This window comes from Ochotona curzoniae, unplaced genomic scaffold (assembly GCF_017591425.1).
Source record: "Ochotona curzoniae isolate NIBS_2020 unplaced genomic scaffold, NIBS_Ocur_1.0 scaffold_1852, whole genome shotgun sequence".
Taxonomy (NCBI): domain Eukaryota; kingdom Metazoa; phylum Chordata; class Mammalia; order Lagomorpha; family Ochotonidae; genus Ochotona; species Ochotona curzoniae.
Window position 1 is genome coordinate 52,302,653 of NW_024467087.1, and position 16,658 is coordinate 52,319,310.

At 38.0% G+C, this 16,658-nt stretch overlaps 1 protein-coding gene across 1 annotated transcript in view; it reads left to right on the plus strand.

Moving 5' to 3' along the window:
- Positions 1 to 16,658, plus strand: part of BRWD3 (bromodomain and WD repeat domain containing 3) — a 126,336-nt gene that overhangs the window by 59,181 nt on the left and 50,497 nt on the right. Inside the window, exons 13-18 of the mRNA XM_041000007.1 lie at positions 1,290 to 1,394; positions 2,643 to 2,796; positions 9,814 to 9,948; positions 11,762 to 11,890; positions 13,160 to 13,385; positions 15,339 to 15,509. Coding sequence (XP_040855941.1) covers positions 1,290 to 1,394; positions 2,643 to 2,796; positions 9,814 to 9,948; positions 11,762 to 11,890; positions 13,160 to 13,385; positions 15,339 to 15,509 — 920 coding nt within the window. The remainder of the gene's footprint in view (positions 1 to 1,289; positions 1,395 to 2,642; positions 2,797 to 9,813; positions 9,949 to 11,761; positions 11,891 to 13,159; positions 13,386 to 15,338; positions 15,510 to 16,658) is intronic.

A 16,658-nucleotide genomic window follows, 5' to 3' on the forward strand; every position in this document is an offset into this window, starting at 1 on the left:
TGTTCACATTGTTAAGTGTGGAAATTAATGACCCACAAAGTGGTGTGTATTGTAGGTTGCCTTAACTGCACTATATTGAGTTGCATACTAGGAAGTTTGCATAGCCATTACTCTTTCATGTTAGAAGAATCTAAATTTTAATGCCTTGCCTTTTTTCTTTAAGAATAAATACTCTATCATAAGTATTTATGTTGCCAATAGATACATAAAGGATATATGATTTTACTAATAACTAAAGAAGTGCAAATTAAAAACAACAGGAACATTTTTTTTCACAATGACAATCTAAGGAAAAGTGATAATGCCCAATATTGCCAGGGGTTTTAGAAAAGCAAACTCGCTCCTATAATTTTTGTCAGCAATTTAGCTATATCAAAAGCTTTAAACATTTGTTTAACTCAACAAATGTACATATACCATTGTTATACATATATATATGTAAAGATATAAAGCACAACATTTATGTTAGTAAAGATGAGAAATAACGAAAATATTGATCGTTAAGACATTTTGATGCATTTATATATCTGAACTTGTAAACATAGAAATGGATTTACAAAATACATGTGGAGTAATTCTATTTCCTGTAGGGGAAAAAGTATTAGTTATAGGCATCTATTTTATAGAGCCCGGAAGAAATGTAAACCATTCGTAATGACAAAGTTGTAGATGAATGAATTTATTTCAAAATAGCATGTTTGTTTGGCATACTTCAGATAGCATAAAATGGAATGTTTTTTAATGTTTGTATGTGTGCAACTGTTACCACAGTTAATTTTAGAATATTTTATATCTCCCCTTCAAGAAAACACATCTGTGACCACGTAATCTTCCCCCTGCTTCGTTCTGGGTTGCCATTAGCCCCTCTTTGGCTTCATCCCTGTACCTGTTCATCCGTGTTACAGCGTATGCCATTATTTCATTCTTCTTTGTTGCTGAATAATAGCCCATTACATCAGTGAACCCCATTTTGTTTATCCATTTCTTTGCGATAGGCTTGGCACATTCCAGATAAGGCTGACATGAACATATACATATACATTTTTGTGTGGATTGGTGTTTTCATTTCTCTTGGATACATACCTGGAAGTAGAATTGCTGGGTAACATGGTAACTCTTGTGTTTAGCATTCTGAAGAACTGACAGGCTGTTCTGAAATGATTGTAGCCAGTTAGGTTTTCCCTAGTAGTGTATGTGTTTGAACACAATACCTTTATACACGGAAAAGAAGTTATTTCATTTCCGGTATGGTGGAAAATACTAAGTTTACTTTAACTCTTTCTTTCTAGTTTAAGATTTGTTAGTGGAAGTAGAGATGGAACAGCAAGAATTTGGCAATATCAGCAGCAAGAGTGGAAGAGTATAGTGCTAGATATGGCCACTAAAATGACTGGGTAAGCATGGATATTAGCCATTTCACTATGATCTAGTATACTGTTCTTTTATATTGCATGTGTGATATATATTACATATTATGTGTTATACATTGCTTCAAATTACATATTTGTGCTTCATGTAATAGTGAGCACAAATATATTTTACAATAGCAGGAGTTTTTGTATCTAGTTGCCTTTTGCTGTTGTTAGATGAACACTACTGACTGGTTTGTAATTCTGCTGTGTTGTGCTACTCTGATCCTCACAGAATCATGTTCTGAGAGACAGAGAAAGCTCTCATCCATTGGTTCACTTCCTAAATGCTCATAATGACTTGGGACAGGGCTGAGACCGAAAACCAGGAACTCAATTCAGGTCTCCCACTTGGGTGGCAGGACCCCAACTAATGGAGCTGCAGTTGCTTCCTGCCAGGGTGTGCATTAGCAGGAAGCTAGAACTTAGAGTGGAACTGAGACTCAAAAGCAGTTCCTCTGACGTTGGATGTGGGCGTTGGAAGCCATGTGCTCGCTGAGAAACCGGCGGCCTGCCCCTGTCTGTGTTGCTTTCTGTTTTGGAGGTTGTCCCTGTCACGTGTCGGTATATGTTTGCTTTTTTTTTTTTTTTTTTAATTTGCTGGAATGCGTTTCTCATTGTTAGCGTTCCCATGCTTAACGCAGTGTTGCACGTGCGCTTAATAAACATTGTTTTCCTTTGCTCTGTGGTTTTTAGAGGATAAATATTTGCCTCATTGGGATAGTATATTTTTTAAAGTATAATTCTGAAATTAAGCTTTTCTCATTAATGAAGTGAGAGCTGACTTTGTAGCTCCAGCCAACTATTGATAATATCATCCAATTGGGAAAAAATTTTTTCTTTTAACAAGTCTTAGTTTTTAAGAAAATAACATTTAAAGGGATAACATGGCTAGTGCATGTGTTTGTATTTTGTGGTGGCCACTATCACCTTGTAGTTTATTTTTTAGGTTAATTCCAGATTTTTTTTCCTTCCAGTTTCTTTTTTGTTTTTCTCAAGTAACTTTTTGGTCAGGTTTAAGTCTTCTCCGCCTCCCCTCCTGCCCCCTAATAAGTTTATGAGCATTGCCCTATCAGATATCTTACTTTTTTTCTTTCATTCACACTTAAATGTATAGCTCGGATATTTTTGTTTCAACTATTTGATGTTGAGAAATAGTATTTTGATTTGCTATCTTTTATACACCGTTGTTAAAAATCGACAAAGTGTGAATATTGTGAATTTTCTGTTCAGGAATAATCTGCCATCTGCGGAAGACAAGGTCACCAAACTTAAGGTGACAATGGTGGCGTGGGATCGCTATGACACCACAGTTATTACTGCAGTGAATAATTTCCTCTTGAAAGTGTGGGATTCTTTTACAGGGCAGCTTCTTCATACTTTATCTGTAAGTATTTTATTTGTCATTAAAATGTTCAAAAAGTGTACTATTTTAAGGTACAAAAAATTTAAGTGTAGTTTCTTCTGTTTGCATTAACCCTTGGAGAAGTATTTATTCAGGGGGCCTTTCTTGACCTGTCTGCCAAATGGGATGACATGTGGTTTAAAAAGCATTTGAAAGCTTTTCAAGATCATTTCCAATTCTAACATTTATTCATCTATTATGTTACAGTATTCAGTGAAGGATATATACATTATTTTGCTATTGGGGGAGGAAGATTTTTCACTGTTAGTGTTTTAGAGGGATCCTGTGTATTCCATCTTACATGAATAGTATATTCGAGAAGTATAGGTAAAATGAAGAAATAGAGAAATATTGCTCATTTATTTTTCTTTTTAAGATATATTTTTTTTCATAGTCCAGTGCTGCAGCAGTGGTGTTTATAGCAGAAAATGTTCATAGAAGCAATAGGAGAATTCACATGGGTGTAACTGATGTTACTTTCTTGTGATTGAATTAAATTGTGTTTGAGAGCATTGTTCCTTATCTGAGATCAGTTTATAAGTATTTGAGGGAGAGTAGGTTGAACAGTTGCTGTATAGTTTAGAAAGTGGTAAGTGACAAGGTTTAGACCAGCAACTCAGCTGCTCTTTGATCCCATAGCATGTGTCATCCTTATTTGACTCTGTATGAGATAACCTCAGCTTAACACCTCTGAGGTTTCGAAAGATTTGTTTGATTTCAGGAGTTGTTTCAGTTGATCTTTCAGCAGCCCTCTCAATTCCTCTTTCCTGAGTAAAATTAATTTTTCCTTTTATCTTTGAGTCAGTGCTTACCTCCTTTTGGCTTTCTATGTTCCTTGATATTGAATTATCTGTTAATATGTATGGAAAAAAAACTGGATTGTTTGCTTGATTCTTCTTTCAAAAATGTCTGTATCAGTATGCTCCCAGTGGGAAGAGAATGTAGAACATATATGTATTATTAATTTTTCTGGGAGGTGTAGTTACAAAATTAACATGTTGCAAGTAAAAATAATTGAAAAAATACATTTTCCAAAATATTAGCATTCTAATTTGCAATTAGTAAGGAAATTATAATGGATCTATTTTTACATTGCTTTTTTAAATGCTGAACCTTTGAAATTTAGTGTATATTTCAACTTAAAGATACCTAGTTTGGACTGGCTGCATTTCAATTATTTAGTAGTTATATGTAGCTAACGGCTACAGTATTAAATAGTACAAGTTTGTCTAAAAACAGAATTTCAAAAGCTCTGCTGTCATCATTGGTTTTATATATTCATGTAAAATTCTATCTTAATAAGTACCTTAATTTAGATTTCTGTTTTGTGGCTCTTTCCATGGTTTTACATCTGTTTTCAGTAAATTTTACTGAAGAAATTTTAGAAGAGAAATCCTTGTAACAGTCAAGTCTACTTAATTTTGATATATTACTTAATTTTTCATTTGTAGCAATTTTCATATTAGGGTCTCAGTGGGGCTCAAAAAAGTCTTCTATTCAGCAGATGCTTTTTGACCATCAACTCAGTTCAAGACACCGAATTAGATGTTAGGAATAAATGGTAACTTAAGCAGACCCCTTTCCTGCTAGGGTTAACAGGCTGTTAAGTGGGAACAAATTTTGATCAAATTTTAATCAAATTTTAAGGAAGGGAAAGTACAAGAGGCTGCAAGCTTCTCCCAAGCTGTCCAAACCTTAGGAATGGGGTGAGAAAGCCTCTCAGGAAAGTAAAAGCTTTGCTTAGGATTTAAAAAAAGCGAGAATACCTAGAATTCTTTTTGGATGTTACTTTTTGGATTAGGCCTTCCTTCATCAATGAATTCAAGATACCTTTCCAGTCTTTGTATTATTAGATCGACTTGCTGTATTTTTATCAGTGTTTGTCACTATCTTGTAGTTTCTTGGAGGTTTTAAATTCCTTCAAGGAGTCTGGAACTACATGTATATAGGTCCTGAGGTCAGGCACAGAGACAAGTCACACCAGAAAAGATTGCAGTTAACAGGGACCAGAATACATAGGGTCTTGTCGGATCTGTTAGAAGACTGGTAGGAAACCATTAAAGAGTTTTATGGAATTGCTTATGAATTTTGCTCATGAAAAATACCTTAAAATTCTTGCTATGATAGAGGGGATAGAATGGAATGGGATAGATGTGCTTGTAGGTTGTGCAGGTAGATTGTAGGAGTGAACAGTGAGCCAAATGATAGTAGCCACAGTGAGCCATTATAATACTTTAGATTCATTTAAAGATCTATTTATTTTTATTGGAAAGGAAGGTAAGTTTTACAAAGAGAAGGAGAGACAGAATATTGTCCATCTGAGGGTATGCTCCGCAAATCGCCACAGTGGCTGGAACTGAACGGATCTGAAGCCAGGTGCCAGGAGCTGCTTCTTAGTCTCCCATGTGGGTTCAAGGTCCCAAGGTTTTGGGCCATTTTCTACTCTTTTCCCAGGTCACAGGCAGGGAGCTGGATGGGAAGTGGAGTCGGGACACGAACCAGCTCCTTTTTGCGTTCCTGTTGCATGCAAAGAAAGGGTTTAGCCATTGAGCCATTGTTTCGGGCTCATAATAATTTAGATTTTTTTGTGGTGGAGGTGGTGTAGGGAAATAGAACTCTGCTTATTAAGTACAAATATGCCAGATGATAATCTTGGGACTGTAATGATTTTGATTAGGCTTTTTGTCTCCCATGATCCACTCTCCAAACACTTTCCAAGACACATGACCAAAAACACGATTTTCATTTAAAAGATTTTCCCCCCCAAATTTACTGAAACAGTTGTGTTTTTATCATTTGAATCTAACAAGGTGATTTTACCACTAACTACCTAAGAACATGACAAAATATTTACTATATCAGAATGATTGTTAAGCCTGGAGTTTTGTTAAAGCAAGGAAAGAACTTCCCTAGTAGTTAGTCGGAAGAGCTTGGGTAAATTTTCAGTTGTGATAGTTCCTGTTCTATTGGAATTATATTTATTTATCTTAATACTTCTACAGTTTGAGCCAGTCTGAAACTGTCTTTTTACAAGCTGTGTGTTTGTCCGTAATGGTATTTATATTTTGGTACCATGCTTTGAGATTAAAATGCATGTTTGAAGTTCACAGTATGAACTTCATTTCTAGAAGCCCCTAATATATGGTGTACTGGTAATGTCCCAGAAAAAGGCAGATTCAGAGTGTTCTCTCTACTTTTCTAAGACTTGGAGACTGTTGTTAAAATCATATGCCTTCTAGCCAGCTCTTAAGTCTAAGAGAAATCATTAGTGATCGAAATTAGGAATTGGCAAATTTCTTTGAGAGGCCAGATTGTAAATGTTTTAAACTTTGCACATGTAGGTTCTGTTGCATCTTCTTTGTTTTTTTATGTTGGTTTTTGTTTGGTTGTTTTTGTTTTAAACAACCATTTAAAATTTAAGAGCCTTGTCTGCCCCCAATTCCAGCTCATGCTGGTGGGTGCTGCAACTTAGCCCTGCCCAGCCAACACCCAGGCCTGGCCAAATGTAAAGTGGATGGTGTTGTGGCTTGAACTGTTCTATCCAGCGTCTTGTTCTGGTTGTCAAATCTGCCCATGGGTGTTATGAACTGACCCAGCCTGGCCAGCCCCCAGTCTTGAGCTGCACATATGCCCATACCTGGCCTGGTCTGGGCTGCTCCCAATCTTGATTCTTACATTCACCTGCAGGGACTGCATCCTGACAAAGGAGATTCCCCAGACTCCTCTATCAGGTCTCCTCTCAGTGGCAGAATTCATGCATACCTGTGGGCCCTTCATCCAGGCTGACTTCGTCCATCTCCTGTCCTGGCAGGAACAATGGCCTTGCCCAATTGTCCCATGCCCATTCTAGTACTTACTGTTGGGTGTTACGGCCCAGACACAACTAGTCCATGCCCAGAGACGGTTCTCACATGGTTAAGCTTGAGTCAAGACCTAGTCCAGTCTGTCCTACACCCACCTTGGCTCTCAAGACCAGTGGGTTTTGGAGTCTAGCCCCATCTCCTACCTTGACTTATGCCATTGGATGCTGCAGCCTGCCTTGTTCTGGCCTGCTCCTAATCCCAATTTTCGCTGGCAGGTGCTACAGCCTACCCCTGCCCAGTCTGCTCCCATCCCTGACTCATCCAAACTGGTAGGAGTGATAACCTGCTCTGACATAACCTATATTCCAGCCTGGCTCCTGCACATGGCATTGGGCTAAGATTGACATGGCCCTCCCCAGTCTACCCGCTCCAGAACCAATCCACACACTTGCGTACGGGTTGAGCCAACTCGCTCAGCCTGATCGGGTCTAAATCACATGCTCACCAGCAGGAGCTGTGGCCCCCACCAGAGGAATTTCCTAAGCTACCTCACCAGGCCCAATCTCAGATCCAGATCTCATATATGCTGATGGGTGTCAGGTCCTTACGCAGCATAGTCGGTCCTCTCTGTAATGGTCTTTGTGTGAGCTGGTAGAGCACCTGAAGGTGCTGCAGTCTGGAGCAGCCTGGCCTGTTCCCAGTCCCAGTACCTGTGAGTATTGGAGGGTCCCATGGTCATGCCTAGCTCAGTCTGTCACCACCTCCCCAGCTCTTAAGCAAGTAGCAGAAATTGTAGTTCCACAAGGGTGAGTCCACATATCCTCCACAGAATCTGCCACTAGAGCTTGTGTTTTTACATGCTGGTTAGTGTCATGTCCCAGCCCATCATAACCTGTCCACTGTTCCCACTCTCACTGTTGGGTACTGTGATCCAGCCCTGTCATTTAGGCCCTCAGTTCTAGCTGTAGTGTGCACCAGTGAGCGTCAGGGGTAGCCATACTAAGTAGCCCAGCTTAGGTCTCCCACATGGGCTGGTGCATCAGTCTGACCCATCAAGGTCAGATTGAAATCTTCCCGCGTCCAAACCACTCACTCAGCCCCCTCCCTTACCTGCAAGTACAGTGGCCTTGTCGATGGTAGTCCCTCAGAAGTTATTCCTCATCTGCAACACACTCCCTCAGCGTCCTCCCTCACACCCATCTCTACCCGCTTCCCTGATCAATCCACAGTCCCTGCGCCCAGGAGCATATGGCCTTCCCCAGCTCAACCTTCTGGAGCCGAGTCTTCCAGTGTGGTGGTGTGCTTGCCTGGAGCTCTTGCCCACCCATTAGAGTCCCAAGTTCCTGGCACTTGTGCTGGTCTGGGACCTTACCCCTCTGCATACACAAGTTCCAGACTTATTCAAAGTTCCTCCCAGTCCACCAGCACTCCAGTTGAGCATGCTAACCTAGGGCTTTTTTCTCCCTTCGCCCTACCGTGCGGAGTGTCAAGCAGGTGGGGAAATCCCGTGGCTTGCTCTGCCTGCCTGGACATAATACCCCAGGTCCCTGCGTGGCCCCGTCCCCGGCGCCATCCCCTAGGCTTCCTGCAAACTTGCCAAGTGCAAAGGCGGCAAGGTGGACCCTGCCACATGGTGCAAAGGCCTCAAGCATTTTTATTTTTTTTTTAAAGATTTATTTTTATTATTTTTTATTGGAAAGGCGGATATACAGAGAGGAGAGACAGAGAGGAAGATCTTCCATCCGATGATTCACTCCCCAAGTGAGCGCAACGGCCCATGCTATGCCGATCCGAAGCCAGGAGCCTCTTCCGGGTCTCCCATGTGGGTGCAGGGTCCCAAAGCTTCTCAAGCATTTTTAAAGCAACAGATTTATAGATCAAGAAACATTTTAATGGAATCCCCTAGTATAAAGCAGATAAAGAGCAGAACCAGTGTCTTTGTCCTTTGCCCTGAGCTTTGGGTCTTCTCCCAAAATATAATTTGAATATCAAAGATAAAGAGTGCTGGATGAAGAACAACACAGGATTATCTGTTGTCATTGTGGCAGATTTGGGTGTTAATGAAAGACTCTGCCATGTTTTTCTGTGGCCTTTTATTTATTTATTCATTTTTTCCTGCTAATTTCATTTATTTGGTTATGTTTATTTTTTATTGTTCTAATTTTAGTTTTTATTTTATGATACAGTTCCATAGTCTGGGATTTCCCTTGCCCCCTCCCCAAACTCCATCCTCCAGACTGATTTTTGCCGTATTTTAACAATAGTATAGTCCTTCATAAGCAGTCATAAGCCTGTCATTCTGCTGTCTAAGTATATCCTGACATTGTGGGTCCAGACAGTGGCAGACAGTACAGCATCCTATTGTGACGATATGCATTTAACAATTACATTGGGAGGCCATCTTTGGTTTGGAAGTAGAAATGCATGCTGAATTGTATCTTCACATTTGGATATGATAGTCTATTATACAGTTACTACACATCCCTTAAATGAATAGCCATCCAACAAAGTCAACAAAAGGAGTAAAGTTTAAAAATGTACAACACCATGAATTTAAATAACATGCTACTGAATGACCAATGTGTTGCTGGAGAAATGAAAAATTAAACCCTCCTGGAGAAAATGATGCTATGAGTCATTGAAGAATTTAATAATAGAAAAGAAACTTTGAAGAAATGAAAATAAAGACAAATATCAAAACCCATGGATTGCAGCAAAAAAAAAACTTGAAAGGATTTTTGATTTTATCTTTCGCATGATGGTTTCCTTAATATCATCAGGGAGAACATATGATATTTGTACTTTTCGGATTGACTTATTTCACTGAGCATAATGGTCTCTAGTTGGGACCATTTGATTACAAATAGTCCAATTTCATTTTTTTAATTTTAAATAACAAAGTCTAAGATAACCATATTCCTCTTCTGGGCCAGGTTCTTGTTTTGTGTGTTTTGATTATCTTTGCTTTAAACATATTTTTGGTTCTTTTATTAAATACTTTATGATATCAGCAATTACATAGATTATGGAGCTTTTGCTAAGCTATTTTGTTAATGTAATGTCCATGTGATAAATGCTGTTAAATTTATATGCATTAATTTGCCTAAACCAGATTGATTGTACTGCCAGGAACTTTTGGCCAAATCAATGAGATCATTGGCATTGCATTTCATTTTAATCTTTATTTTTATCACAGGGACATGATGATGAAGTATTTGTTTTGGAAGCACATCCGTTTGATCAGAGAATCATACTTTCAGCGGGCCATGATGGGAACATTTTTATTTGGGACCTTGACAGAGGGACCAAAATTCGAAATTATTTTAACATGGTAAGGAAAATCTATCTTCCTATTAAAATTAGTTTTCTTAAATGATAATTTTGCAATTAGAGTCTGATTTATAGAAGAACCTCTTGCTATCAGTTTTTAGCTCAGTAAAACAGTTCAGGGAATGACTGAAAACCTGAGTAGAACCATTTGAAAATTAGGCCTTTCACAGTGACTCCAGTGTTAGCATTTTGCAAATTCTGGTCCCTAACTCTAAAGTCCAGGAACTCAAATGTATTAAGTTTTGCAGTTAATACCTATTTAAAAGCACAAGAAATTTATTATTTTAAGTGTGATTTTAATTTGTGAATTACAACATTGATTGTATTCCTTACAAATTATGGGAAAGTTTGGTATTCTGTCTCTTCCCCGTTAGAATACATTTCTTTTGTGATGGGTTTACTTGCATCCTCTGTATTTTATGGTTTTTTTTTAAGCTTTACTTTATTTTAAAGGTAGAGCTACACGGAATCTATTCCATCCACAGGTTCACTCCGCAAATGGCTGTAACAGCTGGAGATGAGCTATTCCAAAGCCAGAAGCCAGAAATTTCTTCCAGGTCTCCCATGTGGGTGCAGGGGTCCAAGGCTTTGGGTCATCCACTACTGCTAGCTGGGACTTAAACCAGCACCTATACTGGATGCTTACACTACAGTTAGAGGCTAAGTTTGCTGTTCCATGGTCCCAACCACTTAAGCATAGTCCTTTTTTTTTTTTTTAAAGATTTGTTTTATTTTTATTGGAAAGATTTACAGAGAGAAGGAGAGACAAGGATAAAGATTCTTCTATCTTGTGGTTCACTCCCTAAGTAGCCACATCGGCTGGAGCTGAGACGAGCTGATCCGAAACCAGGATCCAGAAGCTTCTTATAGGTCTGGTACACAGGTGTAGGGTCCCAAGGTCTTGGGTCATCCTTTACTGCCTTCCCAGGTCACAAGCAGGGAGCTGGATGGGAAGTGGAGCAACTGGGACACAATCTGGCACATGCTAAGCAAGGATTTAGCTGCTAGGCCATTTCACAAGGCCCTTTTTGAGCATTGTTCTAGTTAAACATTTCTAAATTGTTGTTTAGCTTGAATATTACTTGTATAGACTTTTTGGAATCCATAACATTAAAAATATCCACCTTCTTTTGTTGCTAAAATTGACTTGTATGTTTTAATTATGGAATGGTTAGGTTATAAGGTTAAAACTTAATTGCATTTCGGTTTTTGATACGATGATAGGTGGTATCTTTGTTGTTAATTTGATTGTGCTTATGTATTTTTTAAGATTTTATCTTTATTTGGAAGACCAATTTACAGAGAGGAGAGTCAGAGATCTTCTGTCCGCAGGTTCACTCCCCAAATGGCCATATTGGCTGCATCTGAGCCATTCTAAAGGCACAAGCTAGGGGCTTCTTCTGGGTCTGCCACATGGGTGCAGGGTCCCAAGGTCATGAGACATCATCCACAGCTTTTCCAGGATGTAGGCAGGGAGCTGGATTGGCAGTGGAGCAACTGGGACCAGGACCGGGTTTTTCATATGGGATGCTGCTACTGCAAGGTGGAGGATTAGGCTGTTGAGCCACTGAACTGGCCCCAAGTTTAGATCTTTTCAAACTTCTAAAATTTCATAGGGTGTGATGTTGGTAGCAATGATTGAATTCCATTCATTGGAATGGGACTGTTCAATTACTTTCACAGCCTTCCTGTTTTCAGTAAAGTTTCGGCTACAGAAGCCAGAGAATGTATAAAGTATTAACCAGTTGAGGTTAATGGCTACATATATAAAATTTAATTGTATTGTGACTTAAAGAATATTCTCTGAATTTCAGATTGAAGGCCAAGGCCATGGTGCAGTGTTCGATTGTAAATTTTCACCAGATGGAAACCATTTTGCCTGCACAGATTCTCATGGACATTTGTTGCTTTTTGGTTTTGGATGCAGTAAATACTATGAAAAGGTTAGTGTATTTAATGTTTGTTGTTAACTGAAATTTGGGATTATATCATACATAAATTTTATTTGACTTCTGCTTGTAAGAATTGTCATGTGTCATTAGATCTCAAATAAGAAAGTTGCTTTTCTTGGTTAAGCTTCCCATCTTTCCAGAACATCAGACATGGCAGTGTGAATGGCTTTTGAGATACAGCGAAGGTGACAGGGAGATGCTGTTAATTATAGCATATAATGTACTGCCTTAAAGAAATAATGGGAGAGTAATCTTACCAGTTTGCATCCTCTCCATGTAAATTGAGAATAAACAGCAAGTGACTAGTTGTGCTTATTTTCTTGGCTGGCTATTTTACTTATTATTGATACTATTAAAATAGCTTGGAAGCTCACTTAATTGGTGCATTATATTTTGTCAGCTATACATTTTGGATAGATTTTATAATTTTAGAGTTGTAAAATACTCAGGTGCATTCAGATTGGTTAAGTACTTGTATCACTTTCGAATGCATTTTTGTTTTTACTTTTTTATTTTTATTTCCATTTTGCAGTTTTGTAAAAGTATAGGGTTTTCCCCCTTTCCCTCCCCTTTGTCCATTGTGTTTCACAATAGTATAATCCTGGAGCTATAGTTTTGATTTCAGTGTTCTGGTTCTTTACACGTGACGTAACATTGTTGTTTATAAGCAATGGTAGAGTAGTATGTTGTCACGGTATATTTAACAGTTTTATTCGGGGCCTACTTTTACTCAGGAATGGAGATACATAATGCAGTTCTTTGATTCCTGGTACTCTAATCTCAATTACATCGTTCATTTGTGAAATTATAAGGGTGTACTTGTGTAACTGTATATCTTTTCGCTTTGTATCTTGAATGAAAGTTGTCTCAGAACATACGATCTTTTGTCCTTTCGCGTTTCTAATGAGATATTTCCTGTCTCTGTGTGTATTTTGTCTATCATTTGAATAAAAATAAGCAAAATGTTATAGTCAGGTTTCCTGGTTTTTGCAATTTTAATAAAAAATAATTTTCTAATGGAGTATTTCTTTCTATTTTACTTAGAAAAATATGGTCCAGGGCCAAAAAAAAAAAAAAAATCATGCACATTGTATGATTTTATAGAGAAGGGAGTGAATTACTTAATGTGCTTTTATGGCACAAAGGCTAGAAGAGAATGCAAGAATTGTCTGATATGGAAAATGCATTTGCTCCAGGGATGAAAATAGGTGCTTATTCACACATTTTGCATCTATGTGTAATACTATAAATCTCATTAAGATTCCAGATCAGATGTTTTTCCACACGGATTATCGGCCTCTTATTCGTGATGCCAATAACTACGTATTGGATGAACAAACCCAGCAAGCTCCTCACCTTATGCCTCCCCCATTCTTGGTGGATGTTGATGGAAATCCTCATCCTACCAAATTTCAACGGCTAGTACCGGGACGAGAAAATTGTAAAGATGAACAACTAATACCACAACTGGGATATGTAGCTAATGGTATGTTATTTGACAAAGTAAAATTAAACTATTTCACCTGTATTTAGCTTTAACATTTAAATGTAAACCATGAAAAGTCATAGCTTTGCTGCTGTTCTTTCTGGGATAATGTCCCCACCATTAAACTCTGGAGTTCACTGTTCTGTTTTTCACCTACTACTTCTATTGGATTTCTGTTGCATTGTGCTTTTTACCATATCAGAGTACTTTGTTTTAACCTCACCTGAACACAGAGAAGTAAGTCAGGACAAACAGAACCGTATGCTCAAGCAAGGAATATGTTGAATCATGTTGATAGAAATCCTTACTGCGTGTAGGACCCTGTTCCATGTTATGTTAGCTTTTTTGTCACTTTAACTGCAATGTCTGAGAGGAGTACTTAAGAAGGAAAGAAGGTTTGTTTATTTTTCTAGCTTACAGTTTTGGAGATTCACAGTGCACATCAGGTGATGAGTTTGTCTTAATCATCTGGAAAGGCTGGCATGTTGCATGGCAAACCAGGAAACAGGGAGACATTGGCGGCACTCTCCGAGGCTTCTCATTATAATCTATAGTTCTCTCTTGGCGCTCCACCCTGGCTATCTAATCCAATCACTTTCCAAAATCCTGCCTCTAGGTACCAGGATTGGGGTATCATTACTTCCTCTTCTGTCGCATAAGTTAGCATAGGCCTTTGGATGTTAAATATCTCCGTGAGACTGGGGAGTCAATTCCTGTTGAAAACAAAAAGTGTGCTATTAACTTTTCACGATGACCTCAGTGCAATAACCTAATGTCTCAAATGCTTGTAAGTAGTGAAATTGCATTCCATTGTGTTGGTACTTCAATTGACAGTTCATAGTTAATATACCCAAGTAGAGGAAACTCCAAAAAACACAAATTAGCGATTTACTAATTGTCCTGTTTGACATGCAGTTATTTGATTGGTACATGATAGAACAGATAGTAGAAGAAAATATAGGAGTGATCTATTTTTTTTTTTTTTTTATCAAAACCATTTGTTCTTTCTGATGGTCACATTTTCACTATTTATGCTGCCATTTCCAACCCCCACCTCCTCCTGTTCCCTACCCTACAGAATGCTTTCCTATCTCAGTTGGGTACGTACAGAATTTTTTTTCAGTTCTAAGCTAGTGAGGTGTTTATTTCCAAGTAGATTTTTATTTGCTAGGGAACTAGGGAATTAAGGCTTGACTTGACCTTTGCATTGAAAAACCACAATGCCCTTTTACATCCTATGTCATAAAGCTTTGTAGAACAATGAAATGATGGTTGACACATGCCTGTAGTCACTCTCATGGTGCTAAATTTATTGAAGACGAAAACAAGTGAGTATTAAATGGGTGATAAAACTGAAAACAATTGAGCAAAATAATTTGTGATTTATCACACATTGTACAATCTGATGACTTCTTTATTAGATAATGTTTAATGTGTTTGGAAGACAAATGGGAAAATAGGGCCATAATGTATTTAAGAAAAGATTGGAGGATGTCTTTGAGAAGCAATCATGTATCATGAATTAGTTTTTCCTACTTATCAACACTCTGTGAGTTGTTTATCAAAATGTAGTATTTGAAAGAGCGTACTTTTGACTTCTCTGAGAAAGGAAATATTCACATTTCAGTTATTTGAAGTTGAACTTGTCAAAATCTTACTTCAAGTTTTATTCCCATTAATTCTGCATATATACTATGCAGAAATATATTTTGTAAAATCCATGATTAACTTTGATAAATTATTTTTTATGGTGAGAAGGTCCTTCTAATACCTAATTTGGAACGAGTAGATATATATATACAGTATATAAGCTGACATATCAGCAGTTTGAAAGTTCTTTATGAATAGTTTTTGATGCATCATTTGCACGTTGATCCTTTTTTTTATATAAAAAGTGGCAGATTAAGCTTTTTATATTAAATCGTAATTTTGTGACTGTATCTTGTTTCTAAGGCGATGGTGAAGTGGTGGAACAGGTGATTGGGCAGCAAACTGCGGAGCAAGATGAAAGCATTCTTGATGGAATAATAAGGGAGTTGCAGAGAGAACAAGATATGAGACTGATTAACGAAGGAGATGTTCCAAATTTACCAGTTAATAATAGATCACACTCTGTTAATGGTGGTAAGCATTTATATATTTTAAAAATATGGATTTGTGAAATATGTATTTTAATTATTTCCTTGTACCAGATAATTAATAGGTCACACTCTGCTAAATGGTGGTAAGTATGTATATATAAAATATGTATTTTAATTATTTTCCTTGTACCAAATAATTAAATCTGTAAATGTTTATAAATCAAATCATATTTTTTTCTTAATATTGACTTGTGATATCGATATATATGAAGTTGCTAAGATACTGTTTTCATTTGTGATGAAAAATGACTCGGTGTCTCCTAAGAAATTTAGCTGGTGTGCTTTAATATATTGTTTTCATCTACTCAGTAATTTATTTGCAATATTCACTTTTAAAATGTAAACTTTTGCCCTTTTTCTGGTTGATTGACCTATAAAGTTTTCAAAACTAAAGCCACCTTGAGTTTAGAAATTACCACCCTCAAAACCTATTCCTCCTTTATTGTGAGGAAAGCAGGTTAATGCCCTCTTCTCTTAAATTTTCAGAAATAGGGCCTGGCGCAATAGAGTAGTGGTTAAAATCCTCACCTTGCACGCGCCAAGATCCCATATGGGCACCGGTTCTAATCCCAGTGGCCCTGCTTCCCGTCCAGCTCCCTGCTTGTGGCCTGCGAAAGCAGTAGAGGACGGCCCAAAGCCTTGGGACCCTGCACCTGTGTGGGAGACCCGGAAGAGTTCCTGGCTCCTGGCTTCGGATTGGCTCAGCTCTGGCCATTGTATTTACTTGGGGAGTGAACCATCAGACGGAGGATCTTTCTTTCTGTCTCTCCTCCTCTCTGTATATCCATCTTTCCAATAAAAAAAAATTTACAAAAATATACTGAAGACAAGGAGTCTTTTAGAGAATATAAATGCAACTTCTGAAGTAACATTTTAAAAAAGATTTATGTTTGAAAGGCTGTTTATAGAGGAGATCTTTCACCCTCTGGTTCATTCCTCAAATGACCATAGCAGCCAGATACAGGGCATTCTGAAGCATGGATCCTGGAGAATTGTCCACATTTCCCATGTGGATGTAAGGTTCCAGGGCGCAAGGATGTGGGCCATCTTTTGCTGGTTTCCCAGACACATTAGTATATAAGAAGTGGAGCAGGTGCAACATGAACTTGCGCCCATAGAGGATGCCAACACC